Raw genomic sequence first — 16864 nt, 5'->3', positions numbered from 1 at the left:
CTTGTTCCTCCTAAGAATCCCAGGAGATAGAAAGATGGCAGGTAGGGCAGAATTACCTACTAGGAATTTTGCTTAACTGTCTTATGTAATATTTACTGCCAAAAGAAAAAAACAAACAAGTAATCTTCTGAAAGTGTTTCATTTTACAAGGAGTAAATACTCAAAAAACAAACAAGCTTTACATAGATCCTATGGTTTTTCTTAGTTTGGCATCTCTATTAGTGGTTCACATATGTATAACTGTATAAATGTTGTGGGCTTTTTTACTTCAGTATATTTGGCAAATTTTAAGTTATTTTTTTGATAGGTTCTTTCACCCTATGCATCTTCCCTGTACTTGGGGGAAAAACCTTTAATGCCTATGGGCTATTGTGCCACATGCAAGGGGGAGGGGGTTCAGGATACAGAACCATCCTGCCTGACTTCTTACAGTCAGCAGGGATCATTGCTCTTCATTTATAACAAAACTTTTCTTCATGGTCCCTCTGCTTGATGCCCAGACTATCTGAGTACTGTCTATGTGATGGATAACTAGGTAGATATGACTGCATGGCTTAACAAACATTGTGCTGCCACAGCAAAATATCAATGCCATTAACACTTTTTCCTACATGTTTTGGATTTTGTAGAGTACTTTGGCAAACATTAGGAATATTGTTATTGTCATTTACAGTTAATGTAAGATGATTGAAATCCTGTTTTGCCTTCTGAAATAGCCCTTTGTTTCACTGACTCCTTACCTAGGGAAGCTGTCTTACGATAAAAGCTTAGACTGATTAACATGGAACATTGTATCAATGGCTTAAGCAAAGGCAAGATGTGTGATGATATTTAAAAATAACCAAGATTGGTATTAAAACTGTAGCAGGTTTCAACTTTTTGTGTAATTCCAGTTCATACTAAGTTAGTTCAGATTGATTGGTATTCACTGTTTGCCTAAAGGCTCTGTGTAAGATTTTTTTTTTCTTTTTTAGTGTTCTGTGTTTGGCAAGCTGGGCTAGCCTCTTTTTAATTGAATCTGCTATGCTAGCATGCAAGCTTTCAGTATTTTTATTTCTGCGCAGGAGTAAAGTACACCATTGGACATACATCACTCTTTTTGTTGTGAGTCTTTAGGTCTGTAGTTTTAAAAATCTTTTGTATAGGAACTCCGTTCAAAATCTTTCTAAGCGTATATGCACTGTTTTCCTGCACGTGAGGACTGCTCCAAAAGTAATGCCTCTGTCATGGAGATACCTAGTTCATGACTGGGGGAGAGCAGGCCACTGGCCTGCGAAAGGGAGGGTTGGGGGAGAGGGGTGTTGGTGGTTCATTTCTTCTGAGAGCCAGCTACTCAGAAAATTGGTGGTCCATGGAAGTGGGGCATTAACTTTTTAACTCCCAGTGCTTTACGTGATGTTATGGTGTGGAATATCAATAACAAAAATCATAAAACCATGACAGCCTCCTATTTATTTCTGTGGAAACTGCGGTTGATATAAAGAGGAATATGGTGCTATTGGATACTTAATAGATATATTAGAACAATAATAAGCACAATTATAATATAATTAATAGCACAACAATAGTGCAACAAAACATTATTTTACAGCATAGTCATAGTCGTTAGCTATGCATTTTTGCCAGCAATGAACAAAAGCTTTCATGCCTTTCTTTTGAAAATCTGCACTAGTAGAGCAGACTCCCAGCTGCTATTATGGATGGCATTGTTTCAGAGAAAATGCTGCCCAGACACCGTGTTTTTAATTGGCCCAAACAGGTAGAAGTCAAGAAGACATTAAATCTGGCCTATGTGGTAGGTGTGGCAGGAAAGTTCAGCTAACATTGGAAATATATTCAATGATGTTCAAACTAGTATAGGGCCTGACATTATTCTGTTGCAAGAGAGGTTGTCTTCTTTGACCTGGTTCTGTAAGTTTGGGCCTTCAGCTTAGTCAGTGTCATGACTACAGTCAGTGTTGATGTTTTATCCTCATTTTGGGAAATTCTGGAGGATCACCTCTTTCTTATCCCAAAAGACAGTGCACATCACTTTACCTTTTCTTCAATGGGGAATTCACATGTTGTTATTCCATGGACTGCTATTTTGATTCCAGCTAGTAGTGGTGACACCACATTTTGTCACCGGTAATGATGAGTTCCGGGAAAATGTCCCATTCAGCCTTGTATTGGTACAGTAGGTCCTGACAAACTTGCTTATGATGTTCCTTCAGTTCCCTTGTGAGTATTCATGGGACCCACCTGATGAAAACTTTGCCATATTCCAATGTTGCTACCAACAATGCTGCCTCCAACACGCTGAAACAAATATTTAACTCTATATGCAGTTCCCTGGTCATAATCCATTGATTTACATGGATAAGCAAATTGAGCTGCTCTTCACCTCGTAGTGTGTCAGCTCTATGTGGCTGTCTGAAACATGATTTATGTTTTACATTGCTGTTGTCACTGCTGAAGTGCACTGCTTACAGCCTCACTGCAGCAATATACACTGTTTGAGCTAGAGGTTTAGTTTGGTGTTCTAAATTACTGCATTATTGCTTTTTTTTCCCCATATTGATAGAATGATACTGCAGCTTTCTATTGTATATTACAATTTTGTGATATGTTATACCGTGTTTTTTTATTTAAGTTTTGACTTGATCTACTGTTTTCTGTTGGGCTGGTTCTTCAATGAGGCAATTTTGACCAGATTTATGATTTTCCCTTATTACATCTCTAATATATGACAATGAAACTGCACAACATTTTTTTTTCTTAAGAAATTCAGGTTTTGTTTTCCCTCTTGAGCCAGGAGGAAAAGTTTAAAATATCTCAGATTAGTTCCTTATGCACTCATTCTGAAGTTTCTACATAGTGTTTGTTTTCCTATTGACATGCAATAGCAAAGTGCAGAATTGCAGTGCTCTTCCAATATAAGCAGAGAACAGATTATTTGGAAAGTATAAGTTGTAACATTGGCATTAACAGGTAAAGTGCAACTCTGAACTGAATTCTCAGTATACATTTTGCAAATGGGATTTGAGCAGGAATGTTAGGATGCACAGAGTAAAAAAGAAAAATAAATATATGATGTATTTCATTTGGGGCTGGATGTTGTTTTGTGGGGTTTTTTTGGTTTTTTTTTGTTTGTGTGTGTGTGTGTGAGGCGGTCGTGGTCTCTAGATGAGAGAAAAATCGGTAGATAGCAAAATGTATTTAAGAGATCAATGTTGACGATGAACTGGTGTTAAAAATAAACAAACAAACAAAAAAACCCAAACAAATGAAAGTCCTCAACTTTCTATCATACTAAACAAGTTCAAGCAGCCTCCCACTATACATTCTTCTGCAGGGAGAAAGCTGGCAGTGTTCTTTCTAGAGCTGATAATGAAGAATAGCAGGAATGTGATCAAAGAATAAATGTACACAAACAATTTACATAACCAAAGGAAATAATTATTGTTTATTGTTTTATAAAGGAAAACCACCTTTAGGTTTCTGTTGTAAGGTTTCTTGGCTAAGTAAAGATTTGTTGCCAAATGAATGTTTTCTTTCCATGTTCTTGTTATTTGTGACACACGTCCTCATTCTTAAATGTCAAGCTCCTCAACAGTGCAGTGCTGCAGTGGAATCACTGTTAAAATAATTGTTCAATTCTATCTTCATTTCTGTATGACAAGAATAATTAGTTTCTTGATTTCATTTTAGAAGAATCATGTCATGTATGTTTGAACGGTTATACTTTTCTATTTATCATAAACAGAACTTTTAGCCCTCTTTTTAAGGTCATCATATATTTTTTTCCAAAGGTAAAATAACCTTTTTTTCCCCTATATATATTTATATTAATGTTTAAAGCCTTGGGTTCAGTGGTGTTCATCTGTGTGCCTGCATGGATACAGGCTCTGTGGGTGACTCTAGATTGTGAGTTATTCTGTTAAGCACTTAAGTATGTGTCACAGTTTAATTTCAGAGAACTCTGTCTGTTCTTCATCATCACATTCCAGACACTGATTACAGTATTTAATTATGCTTTAATTAACAAAACATATACTGAACTCAGAATTCTAAAAATAAGCTAGACCCATCTACTTTGTAGTTCTGAAGAAAAAGCCCTCCCTAAAGCCAAATTGCTTTGAGTAAAGAAATCACAGTGTCATAGGATGAATCCTGTTGAAAACTGATATCTTTGAGTAAAATATCCATAGAGATGTTTTATCAGTGTGAAAAATAAAGAGAGAAGATAACGTAGACACCCATTTAACTGGAAAAGAGCTATGATAACCCTTTACTACTTAAGCCTGGACTTGCAAAATCTAGATGAGTTCAATTTTCATATAGCTCATTTCTATTTTGTAAGCATGTAGTTGTCATAGCTTAAGACTTTTCAAAGAATATTTTGAGAAAGTTCACTTTTGTACAAGTATTTCTAGTCAAATAAATTGTTATTAGCCTAAGTAAAAATAAAGAGGAACTACTAATTATTTCTTTTATTTTTATTAATTGACATGAAAACTTGTTTATATTAAGTAAATGATACTTAATATTAACATTACAGATGCTAGATTTTACGAGGCTGTTCTTTTTAGGTTTATTATTTTTAAATTGACTTAATTACACTTCCACAGGATTTCATATACCTTGTTAAATTGTGTAGTTTAGGTTTTTTATCTGGTCAGATTAAAGCCAAATATAGCTTCACTTTTACAAATAACTATCATAGCTAAATAAACAAATATATTCTTAGTACTTCCAAATTTGAAACTGAAGTAGTATTTTCTTTTACTGACCCAATATGAAGCTCTGACATTTCCAAAACATAAAAGTATCAGGATTTCAGATTACTGTCAGATATACTGGCTGAAGAGTTGATATTAGCATCACAGCTTTGTTGCCAAAATGAAGAGTATAATTACTGTAGAGATACAGATGTAATTATTATAACCTTGTTTTTAATATTTCCTTGTAGGATTTTGGAGATGATGGGTCCTTGTACATTACTAAGGTTACTACAACTCATATGGGAAATTACACCTGTTATGCTGATGGCTATGATAAACCGTACCAAACTCATATTCTTCAAGTGAATGGTAAGAAAAAATGCACTAATTACTAAGTCATAAGAGAATTTGGATTTTGTTAAGCAGATCTGCTGTTGCCTATTTTAGAAATCTTTTTAGTGCGCCTTTGGCAGAAAAAGAAAGTTATTTTTCTTTATTGTTCTATAAATTACCTTGTAATCATGTTCATTTAGTACTTCTATAAGAGTAACATTTATTAAAAAGAGTGTGTTGGTGCAGTAGCCTACCTCTGCACAGTGAACACATGAGCATGTTACCAGGGAGAAAATGCATGTAGGTTGTTCTGAAAGTAATGCATCCTTTTTTATTCCAATGGAAATACATGGACAGATGCGAAGATAACTGTAATCCTGCTTGATAAAGCAAACTCTCAGCTAGGAAACATTATTTTTCAATATAGACAAGACCATCAGCTCTTCATTTCCACCGATAATGAATAAGAGCCTGCATGCCACACTTGTAAAAATCTGCACCAGTGGAGGAGACTCACTTCTGCTGTCACTACTGCTGAAACTCACCACCCATTGCCTCACTTTGTTCACATCCACTGTTTAGTTTCCATAACATTCTGCAAATATTGATGAATGTCAGTGAATGCCACTTTTTTCCACGTTTCCACATGTTGGTGGGAAGGTTCAACCCCTACTGCCATACCATGAACATCTGCCTTTTACATTGCGGGCTATTATAATGTATGGAAAGCTTTACTTCTACCCTCCATATTTATATACTGGTGCACTTAGCAAAATAATTTTTAAAATGCTCTATTTTAAATTTGATTGTAAATTTGACTTGTATTTTGCTTTTATTTGTTTGATGTCTAAACATGATTTTTAATTTGGGGCATCTGAATTTAAAATGATAATCTGTTCAGGTTCTAAAGACTGGTTTCCTGGCCTCAATATCACAAAATCACAGAATAGCTTAGCTTGGAAGCAACCTATGGATCTGATCCAATCTTACTGCTCAAATGGCCACCTTTAATGATCTGTCCTGGACAAAATTTAATTACATTTGTTTATGGTGCTCCTAGCTCTTTTTTCCCTCATCACTTTCTTTTTTCCTCTAAATTATATTAAACAATTGTTCTTCTCCATTGGCGCACCACTAGTCCCACTGTATTTTACCTCTGATGAAATTTAATATTTTTATTTTGTGTGTGTGTTTCAGATGATCTTCTGTTTTCCTGTTGCTTCATTCTTCATATTTATCTTTCTGGCTCTTAAATTTATCTTCCTACAATAAACTAAAATCATTTTTCATTTCATGTTGATACTTAATCCTGTCCAGAGTCATGTTGAGCTTAATTTTTTTCCTGCATGTTTACTATGCTCTTTTACTCTTTCCTGAATGTAGACACTACTATCATTCTTGGTTTGGGTATTATTAGACAGTTGCATTAACCCATATCATACTTCACTTTTCCTGACATCTTTTATCAGAAAATGGTGGAATCTTTCCTGATATTCACATCTTTTATCGACAATTACACCAAATGCAGTTGCTTAGTTTACTTATATTTTTATATTGTTCACTCTTAACAGCTTTATGTTTTTTCCCACTTTCTACTTGTTAATGTCCTTCACACTTTAAATGACTTGGATATTCAGTGCTTGCTTGCTGTTTCCTTAATGTCAATTTTGAAATAGTATTTTTCCAGGAAACCAATTTGGAATATCTATTGAATCATCTCTCTGTCTTTTTTTTTCCAATTTTCAACTTTATGAATTATTTTCAACATTTTGTAAATAGGCTGCTTTCACTGAGCTAATACATGGCATCAGCATTTTTTCCTCCTTTCATATTATCTGGAGGAATTTTCTGTCATCAGAAAAGAGAGATAGCAAATGCTGGCTTGACTAGTGGAATGTCTGAAATACAATTTATTCTCATTTTAATTCTTGCAAATATAATAGGATTTTTAATGAACTGGGCATATTAGAAGGTCCTTGGACAACTTTCTCCTCTTTTGTATGACCTGCTCTCGCCTAATTTATTAATGAATTTATACTTCTGCTAGCTCTTTCCATACCTATCCCACTGTGCTAGTAATTCTGGCACATTTATAACACTTGAGTTCTATATGTTTTACGTCTTGGCTAAATTCAGTCCTCAATGAGGCAAAACTCAAAGAGGTTTTTCTGTAAAGATTGGATGTTAAGGATCATACTACAGGAGAGGTGAAGGAGGACAGCTGTAGGTATTTCTGGTGAAAAGTATCTGTCACCAAATGATATTTTTGTTTTGGAGAAAGATAACCCTTTAAATTCCAAAAGCTGATTTTGAGGGGGATAAAGGAGAAAAGAAAGGAATCCCGTAGGACAGTTGCATCATTTGCTATTAATATTATGGGTAAATTGAATTAAAACCAGAAAGATTTAAAGCTTTGGTCAAGTGAAGTGCTGTTTCATACTTTAGATCTGTACATCTGAAAAGTTATCTTCCTAGGAACAGGCATGGTGGTCAGTACTTGTAGATGTGATAATGAATAATAGTATAATGATACTTGTATTAACAGGAGAGTTAGACAAAGGTTAATGAGATAATGAGGCTCTGATGTCAAAGATCTAATGTGAGTGTTCACAGAAAACAATGTAATTAGATTTCAAGTTTTTGATTCCATTAGTATCAAAAATGCAGATTTAACTGTATTGTATTTGTGTATTTTTAAAGAAATAATATTTATATTATTTGTATTGAGTAATGCAAACGTTATGCATGTATGAGTAATGAACTTTCACAAAAGTATTTTAAAAAGATAATCAGCACTGTGAAAACATGGTTTTGGTGTGAAAGTTCAGTATATTTCTAAATAATACAGTAGTTTAACATATTAAGCAATATTATATGTATATATCTAACTTTTTTCCTATAAATTTGATGAAAAAAATAACTGCAAAGCTATAATTCAGGAGTAATTGTTTCATTAAATAATGCTAATGGATAGCCTTTACGTTATACTTAAAACTTTCAGAGTGTGTAGTTTTGTGACTGCATTGTTGATTTATTTTATTGTCTTCTATGTGATTTGGTGCTGATAAGATTAGTTTGAATTATACTACTTACCTACAAAAACTATTTTTTCCTACTATGTAATCCTATGTAAGAAACATATCTGCAGTATTGAAATCTCTGCTTTAAATTCATGATACACTTTTGCGTAATTCTGTATGCAGAATATAACTTCCATAGGTGTATAACTATGGGATTCATTTGTATAATCTAAGTGACTGACACTGCTGACATATTTAAGGGAAGCAGTCAGGTGTTGCTTGACTGGACACTGAAAAAGTCATTCAACAGAAAAGGTTTTCAGAATGCCCTTTCTGAAAACAAAAATGATTTGCTCTTATTAATTCATGAAATTGCTGAGTCTTCAGCTCCACCAAAAGCTGGTTCTTTTCTCACAGTCTTTCTTTTATCGAACTGGTTACAGTAATAAGAGTCTGAGCCTGTCATTTTGATTTTTATCCTCCTCTGTATATTTGTGATAATGAAATTCATGCCATCAAGTATTTTTCCTTCAGTGTTGTTGATATCATATATCATAAAGCCCATGAATTTGGAAGTCTGTTTTCAGATAATGATAGATGGATATGTTTTGGTCTTAATATCACTGAAGACAAAGAGGAGCTATATAATTATCTCACAAAAAATATCTATTATATCAACTCCATAATTTGTCATTAAAGTCTCTGTTTTCTCTAAAAAGAATCTTCTACAAATAGAACATCAGTGCAGAGGTGAGTCGTCTGTACATCACAAATGTTTGTATAATTTCATTTGTGATTGTTAGCTTCTTTTTTTTACACAGCAACTTTTAAAAAGTTCATAGGGGAATGCTAGTAGAATTTTTCCAAACAAAGTAGTGATCACAGACTACAAAACCCTTGTAAATAACTCAGATTTTCTTGTAATGAAGGTTATTTTAATAGGTAGGGAGCCACCTGTTTCTAAAATGCCATTTAACATATTAATGTATCTAGTTGTTTTATATGTTAATATTCAGCTATTTAGTGCAAAATAAAGAGTACACAATAGTTAAATGGAAAATCAGAATTTAAGTAGTAAAATGTGATATTTTGCTTGTAGCAGAGGACAAATGTCATTAGACATTATAACCAAAAAGTAAGTCTGCTTTGAATCTCAGAGCTACTCTAAAAATATATATAACACTAAAGTAATGTTTATCTTATCTCGTGATGGTATCCCACTCCCTGAGCTTTCTTAAGGCAAGTTATTTGCAGAAAGGTGACAAGAATTTTTCCCCAATTTAGTGCTAAGACAGAGGCCTACTGGAAAGAAAAGTTTTAGTACCTAATGGTAATGAAAAAGTCTAGGTCTTCAGCCAGGTATATATCTGATTTATATTGTCTGAGGAATTGTTTATAATCTTTTTCAAAGCAAAATATCATTTCAGTCAAAGAGAAGAGGCATCATACTGAGCAATAGAAGAATATGGTGAACAAAGTACATTATGTTACTTTCTTAAACAGATGCATTCTTTCTGGATTCCAGACAACTCTTAACAGTCTATTTTCTTCCATATATTTTTTCCTTTTATTCCTGGCTGAAATAGTCTTCAGTGGTTTTTATAACAGTTGAAAGAAGTACTGAATGGTTGTACATTCATCATATTTGGAGCCAACAATGTCATGCGTCTTGTTAAACTGAATACAAGATTCATCCAATTTTGTGTTATTCATGATTCTACTAAAGACAGTCATGCAATGTCTAATCTACCCCTCTACCCCACCCCCCCCAAATAATTTCTAACCTGAGGGCATCTACCTTATAAAGGAAGCTTCTTTATGCTAAGATATTATAATATACTCCTTGGAAAGTCAACACGAACAATTAAATTATTTGTAAACTTAAAATGTTCTTTTGTAAGTACATATGCTCAGTTACATAAAGAAAATGTGACTGAAATGAGCCCAATGAGTTTATATCACCCTTGTCAAATCAAGTTAATTTTTTTTAGACTGTGCCTATAATACCCTGAAACACAATGTTTCAATTGCCTCAGTTTCACATATTAGTGGTAGACTCTAGGGTAATAGGAAATACAAAAAAATTAATTGCAAAACAAATATTAAAAACCTTCTTTGCTTCATAGATAACCTGTTATTCCCAAATTTGCTGGGAAAACTAGAAAATGGCAGCAAATAGAGGGAAACGACAGTAAGAAATGAATTCTCCCCTGTCCTAGAAGTATCTTTCTGTCTGGAAAGGGAACAAAACCTACTCCAGAAAAACAGGACAATAAAAAAATTCAGATCTGTTTTCACTTAAGTACATCTTCAGCCTCACATATTTGGGCCTTTGAGTTGTTGATTTAGCCACTATAACCACAGTGATGGAGGTTGTAGATTTATTTCTTTATTTTGGTCTCATTTTATTGTGGCTTTAATATTTTCTAAAAATCTGTGAAGAATGAAATTGCAACAGAAAAATGATTTGCCTTATATTAGCAGCCATAGCTTTCAGATTTTTATTTTCTTCCATGTTTTTAATATATTTTTTGTACCTGCTTTTGTGGAGTTATCTGTAATTTTCCATATGTATTATTATCTCATCTCTAATTGGGTTTAAAATATCCCTAAAACCTTCTGAGTTTTATGTCTTAATTGAGACGCTGTACATATGGGTATTTCTTGCAGTCTAGAAATCTGAAGCATTTCTATGCTCTAATAGGACAGCATGCTGGGACATTTCTTGTAAACAGTTGGATAGCATTTGAAAATATTTAATCTCTTGCCAAAATAGACACAGTTAATTTTTGATCTTGTTATCTTCTTTCATTATCAACTGATATTTCATCCTCTATCCAGCTGTGTTTTTTGACACCAGCTAAGTATTCCATGTTTTTAGAGCTGCATTAAACAAATCTTTAGATAATAGAAAACATACTTCTTTAACATTCATTAAAAGTAGTTGCTCTTTTATTTGTTTGGTTTTTGTTTGTTTTGAAAGAATTTCAAGATAGTTTTCTCTGTGTGTAACTAAAGACAATATCACCAATTAGTCATATAAAAATTCCACACAGCAATACTCCTAAATCTTAACTGATGTTTGCCAATACGAGTTTGTCCTCTTTGAGGTCATACTCCAGTACTGATGCACTGTGCAGCAGGTTTTTTCTGTTGGTAAGTATGCATTGCAGCAAGTTTCCAATCCTTCTAAAAGTGATGTCAAATGTTTTTACATTTTACTGGTAATGAAGGTCAGAAGTCTAGTCTGAGCTCTACTCCTCTAGAGCTAGAAAATAAACCATTCAAACCAAATGCTTTATCATCAGCGCTTAAATGCTATTAGCTGATCTGATTAAGCCTCAGATTCAGATATGTGAGATGCTCTATGGTAAAAAGTCAGTTATCTAGTTACTGTATAAAGCACGTACATTATGAATTAATTTATCTCCCAAATGGCTACATATACTGTTCTACTCATCGTTAATAATTTATCGTTTTGCTCATCTGCCTAATGAGGGGTGCAATTCCAAGTAATCTGTATGACATAGTATATTTACCTTTTTTGTGCGTGTAAATTTCAAATAAACAATCTTTCACTCTAGGAGTGTTGTATTAAATAGAGTAAAAAGAAAAATAGGAAGCTCCAGTTCAGATCTAGAAGTTCCTGCGGTCCTGTAGCATATATCAAATGCAGTGCCATACATTTTATTAAGTGAGCTGGAAGTTTTCTGAAAGCATAAAAGTTTCCAGTCTTAATACCTATTATATTAGACTTGGAATTTTCACATGAATTGTTGTTGTAATTAAATATAAGCTAAAAGTATTGCTAGGTATCATAAACATGGTTATTTGTGTTTTACAAGAAAGATAGGTTACTGTTAGGTGTTTCAGAGAGAGTATAAAGATAGGTTTGAAAGTGTTAAATAAAAGGTGTACATAAAACACTCCTTACTGGATCTAAATTTTTCATATTTTCTAAAGAAATTTGAGGGAAAACATCTTATTACTCAACTCCCAAATACCGAATTCAGGTTTTTCTCTGACACAGTCAGTGAAAAGGGATTTTTCTCACAGATCATTTTCTGCTTCATAAATTTACTGTGACAGAGTTCAGTGTTGAATGTGAGTGAATATATGACTAATGCCACATCTGCATTTTTCACTGTCATCGCATATAGCTGCAGGTGTCTTTAGAATTAGATAATGCTTTATCTTCATTTTCATTCAAAATTATAATTGTTTTCTAACTTCAGTTCCACCAGTTATCCGAGTGTACCCGGAGAGTCAGGCGAGGGAGCCAGGAGTTACAGCTAGTCTTCGATGCCATGCTGAAGGTATTCCTAACCCCCAACTTGGCTGGCTGAAGAATGGAATTGATATCACCCCAAAGCTGTCTAAACAGCTAACACTTCAAGGTAAATGGGCACATTTATTGTTTTCTACAGATCGCAAAAGCTTTATGAGAGTGTCATTTCTCTACTTGGTATTCTTTTCACCTAGTTTTAAACAAGGGTTGAAGTCTAAGTTAAAACATTCTAGATAATATCTTGAAATTTCTTCCTAAGGCATACATGTACTCTGCTTTCCCTTCATCAAAATAAGAGGTTTATGTTACAACAGACTCACTAGTAAATTCCAGTAACTTCTTTCAGTTAAAAGTTACATAGATTCTGAGTACAAGAAACAGCCCCAAACCCAGTTCTAATTGTGGTATTAAAATTTGTCACAGCAAGTACATTAAAACCATTCAATATGTATTCAAAATTTCTATTTAAATTAGGAAGCAACGTTTTTGTGAATATTTCATTCACAAAAATGTATTTTACTCATAACTATGCACTGATTGTAATCTAATTATTTTTCATGAGCCCAGATTTAAATGTATAATGGAGCATGGACTAAATTTTGTTTTCACTGTGTCTCAGTTGAAAACAGAGCTTTTTTTGACTGGCAAGAATCTCAGTGGGAATTAGAGAACTGATGGCTGAAAGGATAGAAGGAGAGATATATGAAGTAGATTTGCTCTTGTATGAGCAGTCTCGGTAGACCTCAAAGGTCATGCAAAGGTAATCCATAACAATAAAATAAAAAAAAAAATAAAAAAAAAAAAGCAAACCACAATAAATCAAAAACGACCAAGCAACACAAAAACCTACACAACTGAGGGGAAATCTAGCTTTTTACAGTGGTCAAGGCCAGTCTTTATCATCTTTAGGGCTTGTGGATTTCAGTGAAACTGTCCAGAATGGCAGTCATCTGTAGTCCTGGTGAACTTTGATCAGCTGTGGAAGAAAAAATCTCATGTTATCAGCATTATCTTCAAAATCTCATCTCGTTCTGCAAAAAAAAAAAGCCAGGATGGAAATGAGGCTGCAGTGTGGTAGAGTGGGACAGATAGTTGGCAACTGCTTCTGTAGTGTCTTCTCTACAGGTGATGAAGGCTTCTTTGCTTTCACAGTTCACTGTTATGAGTACATGTGAACAATTTCCTTAAAAGAAAGACTTTCCACTATTGAGTAGAATGTTCTGGACTCCTCCTTTAGGTCTCATCTTACATGGAACCATTCTGTTGATTTCCCTTTTAGGGATCTGAGTGGAAAGGTTGTGTTTGTTTTGTTGTTGTTGTTGTTGTTTGTTTTTTCTTCCCTCGCCTCTATATTACACAGTTATGATGAATTAATTAGAATGTTTCTTCTCTAAACCAACAAACCAGCAAAGCACAATTTAATTCAGTTTTCCTGGATTTACTCATACAAAATAAAGTTTTATAGTTTCTCTGAGCTTTTCCTGTCCCAGAGTTAAATAAACCGTCTATGTATTAGACATAGGACCAGAAGGAGGGTTTTACCATGACCTAGTGTCCTCCCAGACCATATTATAGAATCTCTAGAAAGTTGTTTTAGAAATCTTACAGGTGAATAAGTATGCTACACTTACAATGAAGTGAGTCATTGTTCACAGCATTATTCACATGACAATATTTAAGAAAACCTTTGCTTGAGAAATTTGGATTCTGCTGATATTCCTAGTCGAGCTGGTGCTCAACCCCTGATTTGTGTGCTAATGCTTATTTTGCACGTGCAAAACTCCTTTGTGTTTACTTTGTCCAAGATTTGTCTGGAAATACTCCTGAAATTATTTTAGAGGGTAGTTTCCCATAGATTCCTATGCTTATGTGAGTATAAAATTCCAAAGTACGTATGTTTTTCCCATTATACTTCAGTCACAAGAAAGCAATCATAGGGGCTTCTGGTTGCTAGAAACAATTATGTATTATTTATCTTGAAAATGTAGTTCAATATATTCCATGGAAACCTGCATTATTGTTTGTAAAGCTTTTAATAGAGTGTTAAGTGATAAAAAAACAACCTAATGAAAACATAACTGATTTTAAATATGACCATAGTCTCTTAAATCTATACAAAATATCCGATAGATAAATATCTCCAAATAACTCCAAACTGCAAAGTCAACTGAGCTATTACACATATCTATAAGAATAATAATAATACATGCAGTTTACTGGCCAGTTGAATACCTTTTGATTAGTTTGGCACGTATGCAAATCATGAAGTCAGGAATGAAAACATTTTAATTAGCATGAATAGAGAAGGCCTTTAGAGTATTTAATCTGAAAGCATTTTAGCATGCCTGTATGTTGAAATTTTTCTCTCATTTCAGCAAATGGCAGTGAGGTACACATTAGTAATGTGCGCTATGAAGATACAGGAGCATATACTTGTATTGCAAAGAATGATGCAGGAGTGGATGAAGACATTTCTTCTCTTTTTGTTGAAGATTCTGCTCGAAAGACCCGTAAGTACTATGGGAAGTAAAAAAAGCAAAAAACAAGCAGCCCTTACTTGAACATGAAATTAGTATTAAAAAATATTTAAATAATACCTAACAGGAAGAGTGTGAACCTTATTTAGAAATGAAATTAAATCTTTTAATCCTTTTGTGAATTGACATATTTTCTTTTAATTGCTGTTTCATTTTGAGTGGTTTCTTCATGATATGTTTGTTGTATGTGAAGGAAAAGATGTCTAAATTAGGAAAAACAGTGGTTTCAAGGGGGAATTAAAAAAAAAATAAACAGGAAGAAGGAAAAATGTGTCTGTGTTCTTGACATGTATCAAGAGTCAGACTGCCTTCATGATATCTTGCTGTTGCTGGACTTGGTCTCTACTGCTGAGAGTACTTAGCAGGTCTAAGTCAGGTCCAGATCAGTTCCTCTTTGCCCATTCTGTTTTGTGCACTTTTAACTGTGGCTCTCCAGAAATGTGAAGCAGCAGTTGACTGCATTTGCTTATGAAGTCAGGAGTTCACTGTGCCATGGAAAACTCGCCTACAAATGTAAACTGTTTTTCTTTATTCTTCATGTGATGGTAGCAGCACTTATAAACCCATTTTACCTGTTCTTTGCCTGTCTACATATTCTCTTCCCTCCATAACCCTCAACTCATAGATCTTCATTCCTGAGTTCTTGTGCTTTTGACTTTGTTTTTCAAACAGTTATTTTCATCAGTAGCACAGATTTTCTGGAAATACATATAATAAAAATAATTCAACAGTGATAAGTACTCAACAGAATATACTGCAGGCAGGATTAGTAGCACTTCAAATCTGACACTTCCCTTCCTAAGATGCTGAGTTTGATTCCATTTGTTCAGTTCCAGAACCTTATTAAACTTTAAATGCTTTGAGGAAATCCTTCATGGAGGGAAGTTTTATAGCTACAGTGTTAAAATCTTTATTTAGATGATTTAGAATTCTAATTATAACTGTTGTTTCAAGATTCTTAACAGTTGTTTTTAAGTGTCACAAAAATGACTGCTCAGAAAGTTCTGAGAAGACAGCTGAGCGTAAATAAGTTGTCCAGTCATGTTTAATTTCTAATGATCTGGTGATATGAAGTGGCTCAGTCACCTTCATTTGCCTTCTACAGTCTGTGAAATGGGTTGTGTATGTTGCCAAATTACAAATTACCTTGACAAATGAGGATTTGTTTATGGTTGCTTAAGACTTGTTTGACCATGTTTTTTGGTGTTTTTTTTGTTTGTTTGTTTGTTTGTTTGTTTGTTTTTTCCTTGTTGTTGTTGAGGCTCTACAGAGGGATCTGGACAGGCTAGATAGCTGGGCTGAAGCCAATGGGATGAGGTTCAACAAGACCAAATGCCAGATCCTGCACTTGGTCACAACAATCCCAGGCAACGCTACAGGCTTGGGGCAGAGTGACTGGAAGACTGTGTAGGACCTGGGGGTATTGATTGTTGCTTGGCTGAACATGAGCCAGCGCTGTGCCCAGGTGGCCAAGGAGGCCACTGGCATCCTGGCTTGTATCAGGAATGGTGTGGTGAGCAGGACTAGGGAAGTCCTTTTCCAACCTGAGCAAATCTAAGGACAAACCACCACTGTACTGTGGAAAGAGTGATGACAGTAGGAAAATAAAAAGTTATAATGCGATCAAAGTAAGATAAATCAAAGGATGATACATGTCGTAACAGTATATATTGTGAAATAATTTAGAATAGACCTTTCTGGTTCTTGTAACATTCTTGCCATTTCTAGAAGTAGTTAGTTGATTTCTCAAGTCCAAGTGTATAAATACCATGTAATTATACTACCATTAGTCATTTTTCGGGCTTTGAGGTATTCTGTTTCTGTATAAAACCTGGAGAAGGGCCTGTGTGTTTGAAAGCCTGTTTTTCTTTTCCAGTGATGCCAATCAGTGCAGAACCTGTAACAAAGAGTCTGGTTGTGTTGCTTTGCAAACCTCTTTAGGTGTTGAGTGGCTGCTATTAGGTTCCATTAAGCCTCCTCCTT

The 16864-nt window shown here is 34.3% G+C and overlaps 1 protein-coding gene across 2 annotated transcripts in view; it reads left to right on the top strand.

Annotated features, from left to right (window-relative positions):
- The window catches only part of FSTL5 (follistatin like 5), a 219016-nt gene that overhangs the window by 158432 nt on the left and 43720 nt on the right, over window positions 1-16864 (top strand). For both annotated transcript variants that reach the window (XM_085544805.1, XM_015860999.3), the window contains exons 8-10: window positions 4952-5072; window positions 12292-12453; window positions 14720-14854. In XM_085544805.1, the coding sequence (XP_085400931.1) occupies window positions 4952-5072; window positions 12292-12453; window positions 14720-14854 (418 nt within the window). The remainder of the gene's footprint in view (window positions 1-4951; window positions 5073-12291; window positions 12454-14719; window positions 14855-16864) is intronic.

Source organism: Coturnix japonica, chromosome 4 (assembly GCF_054131305.1).
Source record: "Coturnix japonica strain WE chromosome 4, WE-NBRP24, whole genome shotgun sequence".
Lineage (NCBI taxonomy): Eukaryota > Metazoa > Chordata > Aves > Galliformes > Phasianidae > Coturnix > Coturnix japonica.
The sequence above is the reverse complement of the archived record's forward strand: the minus strand, read 5'-3'. Positions and strand labels throughout refer to the sequence as shown.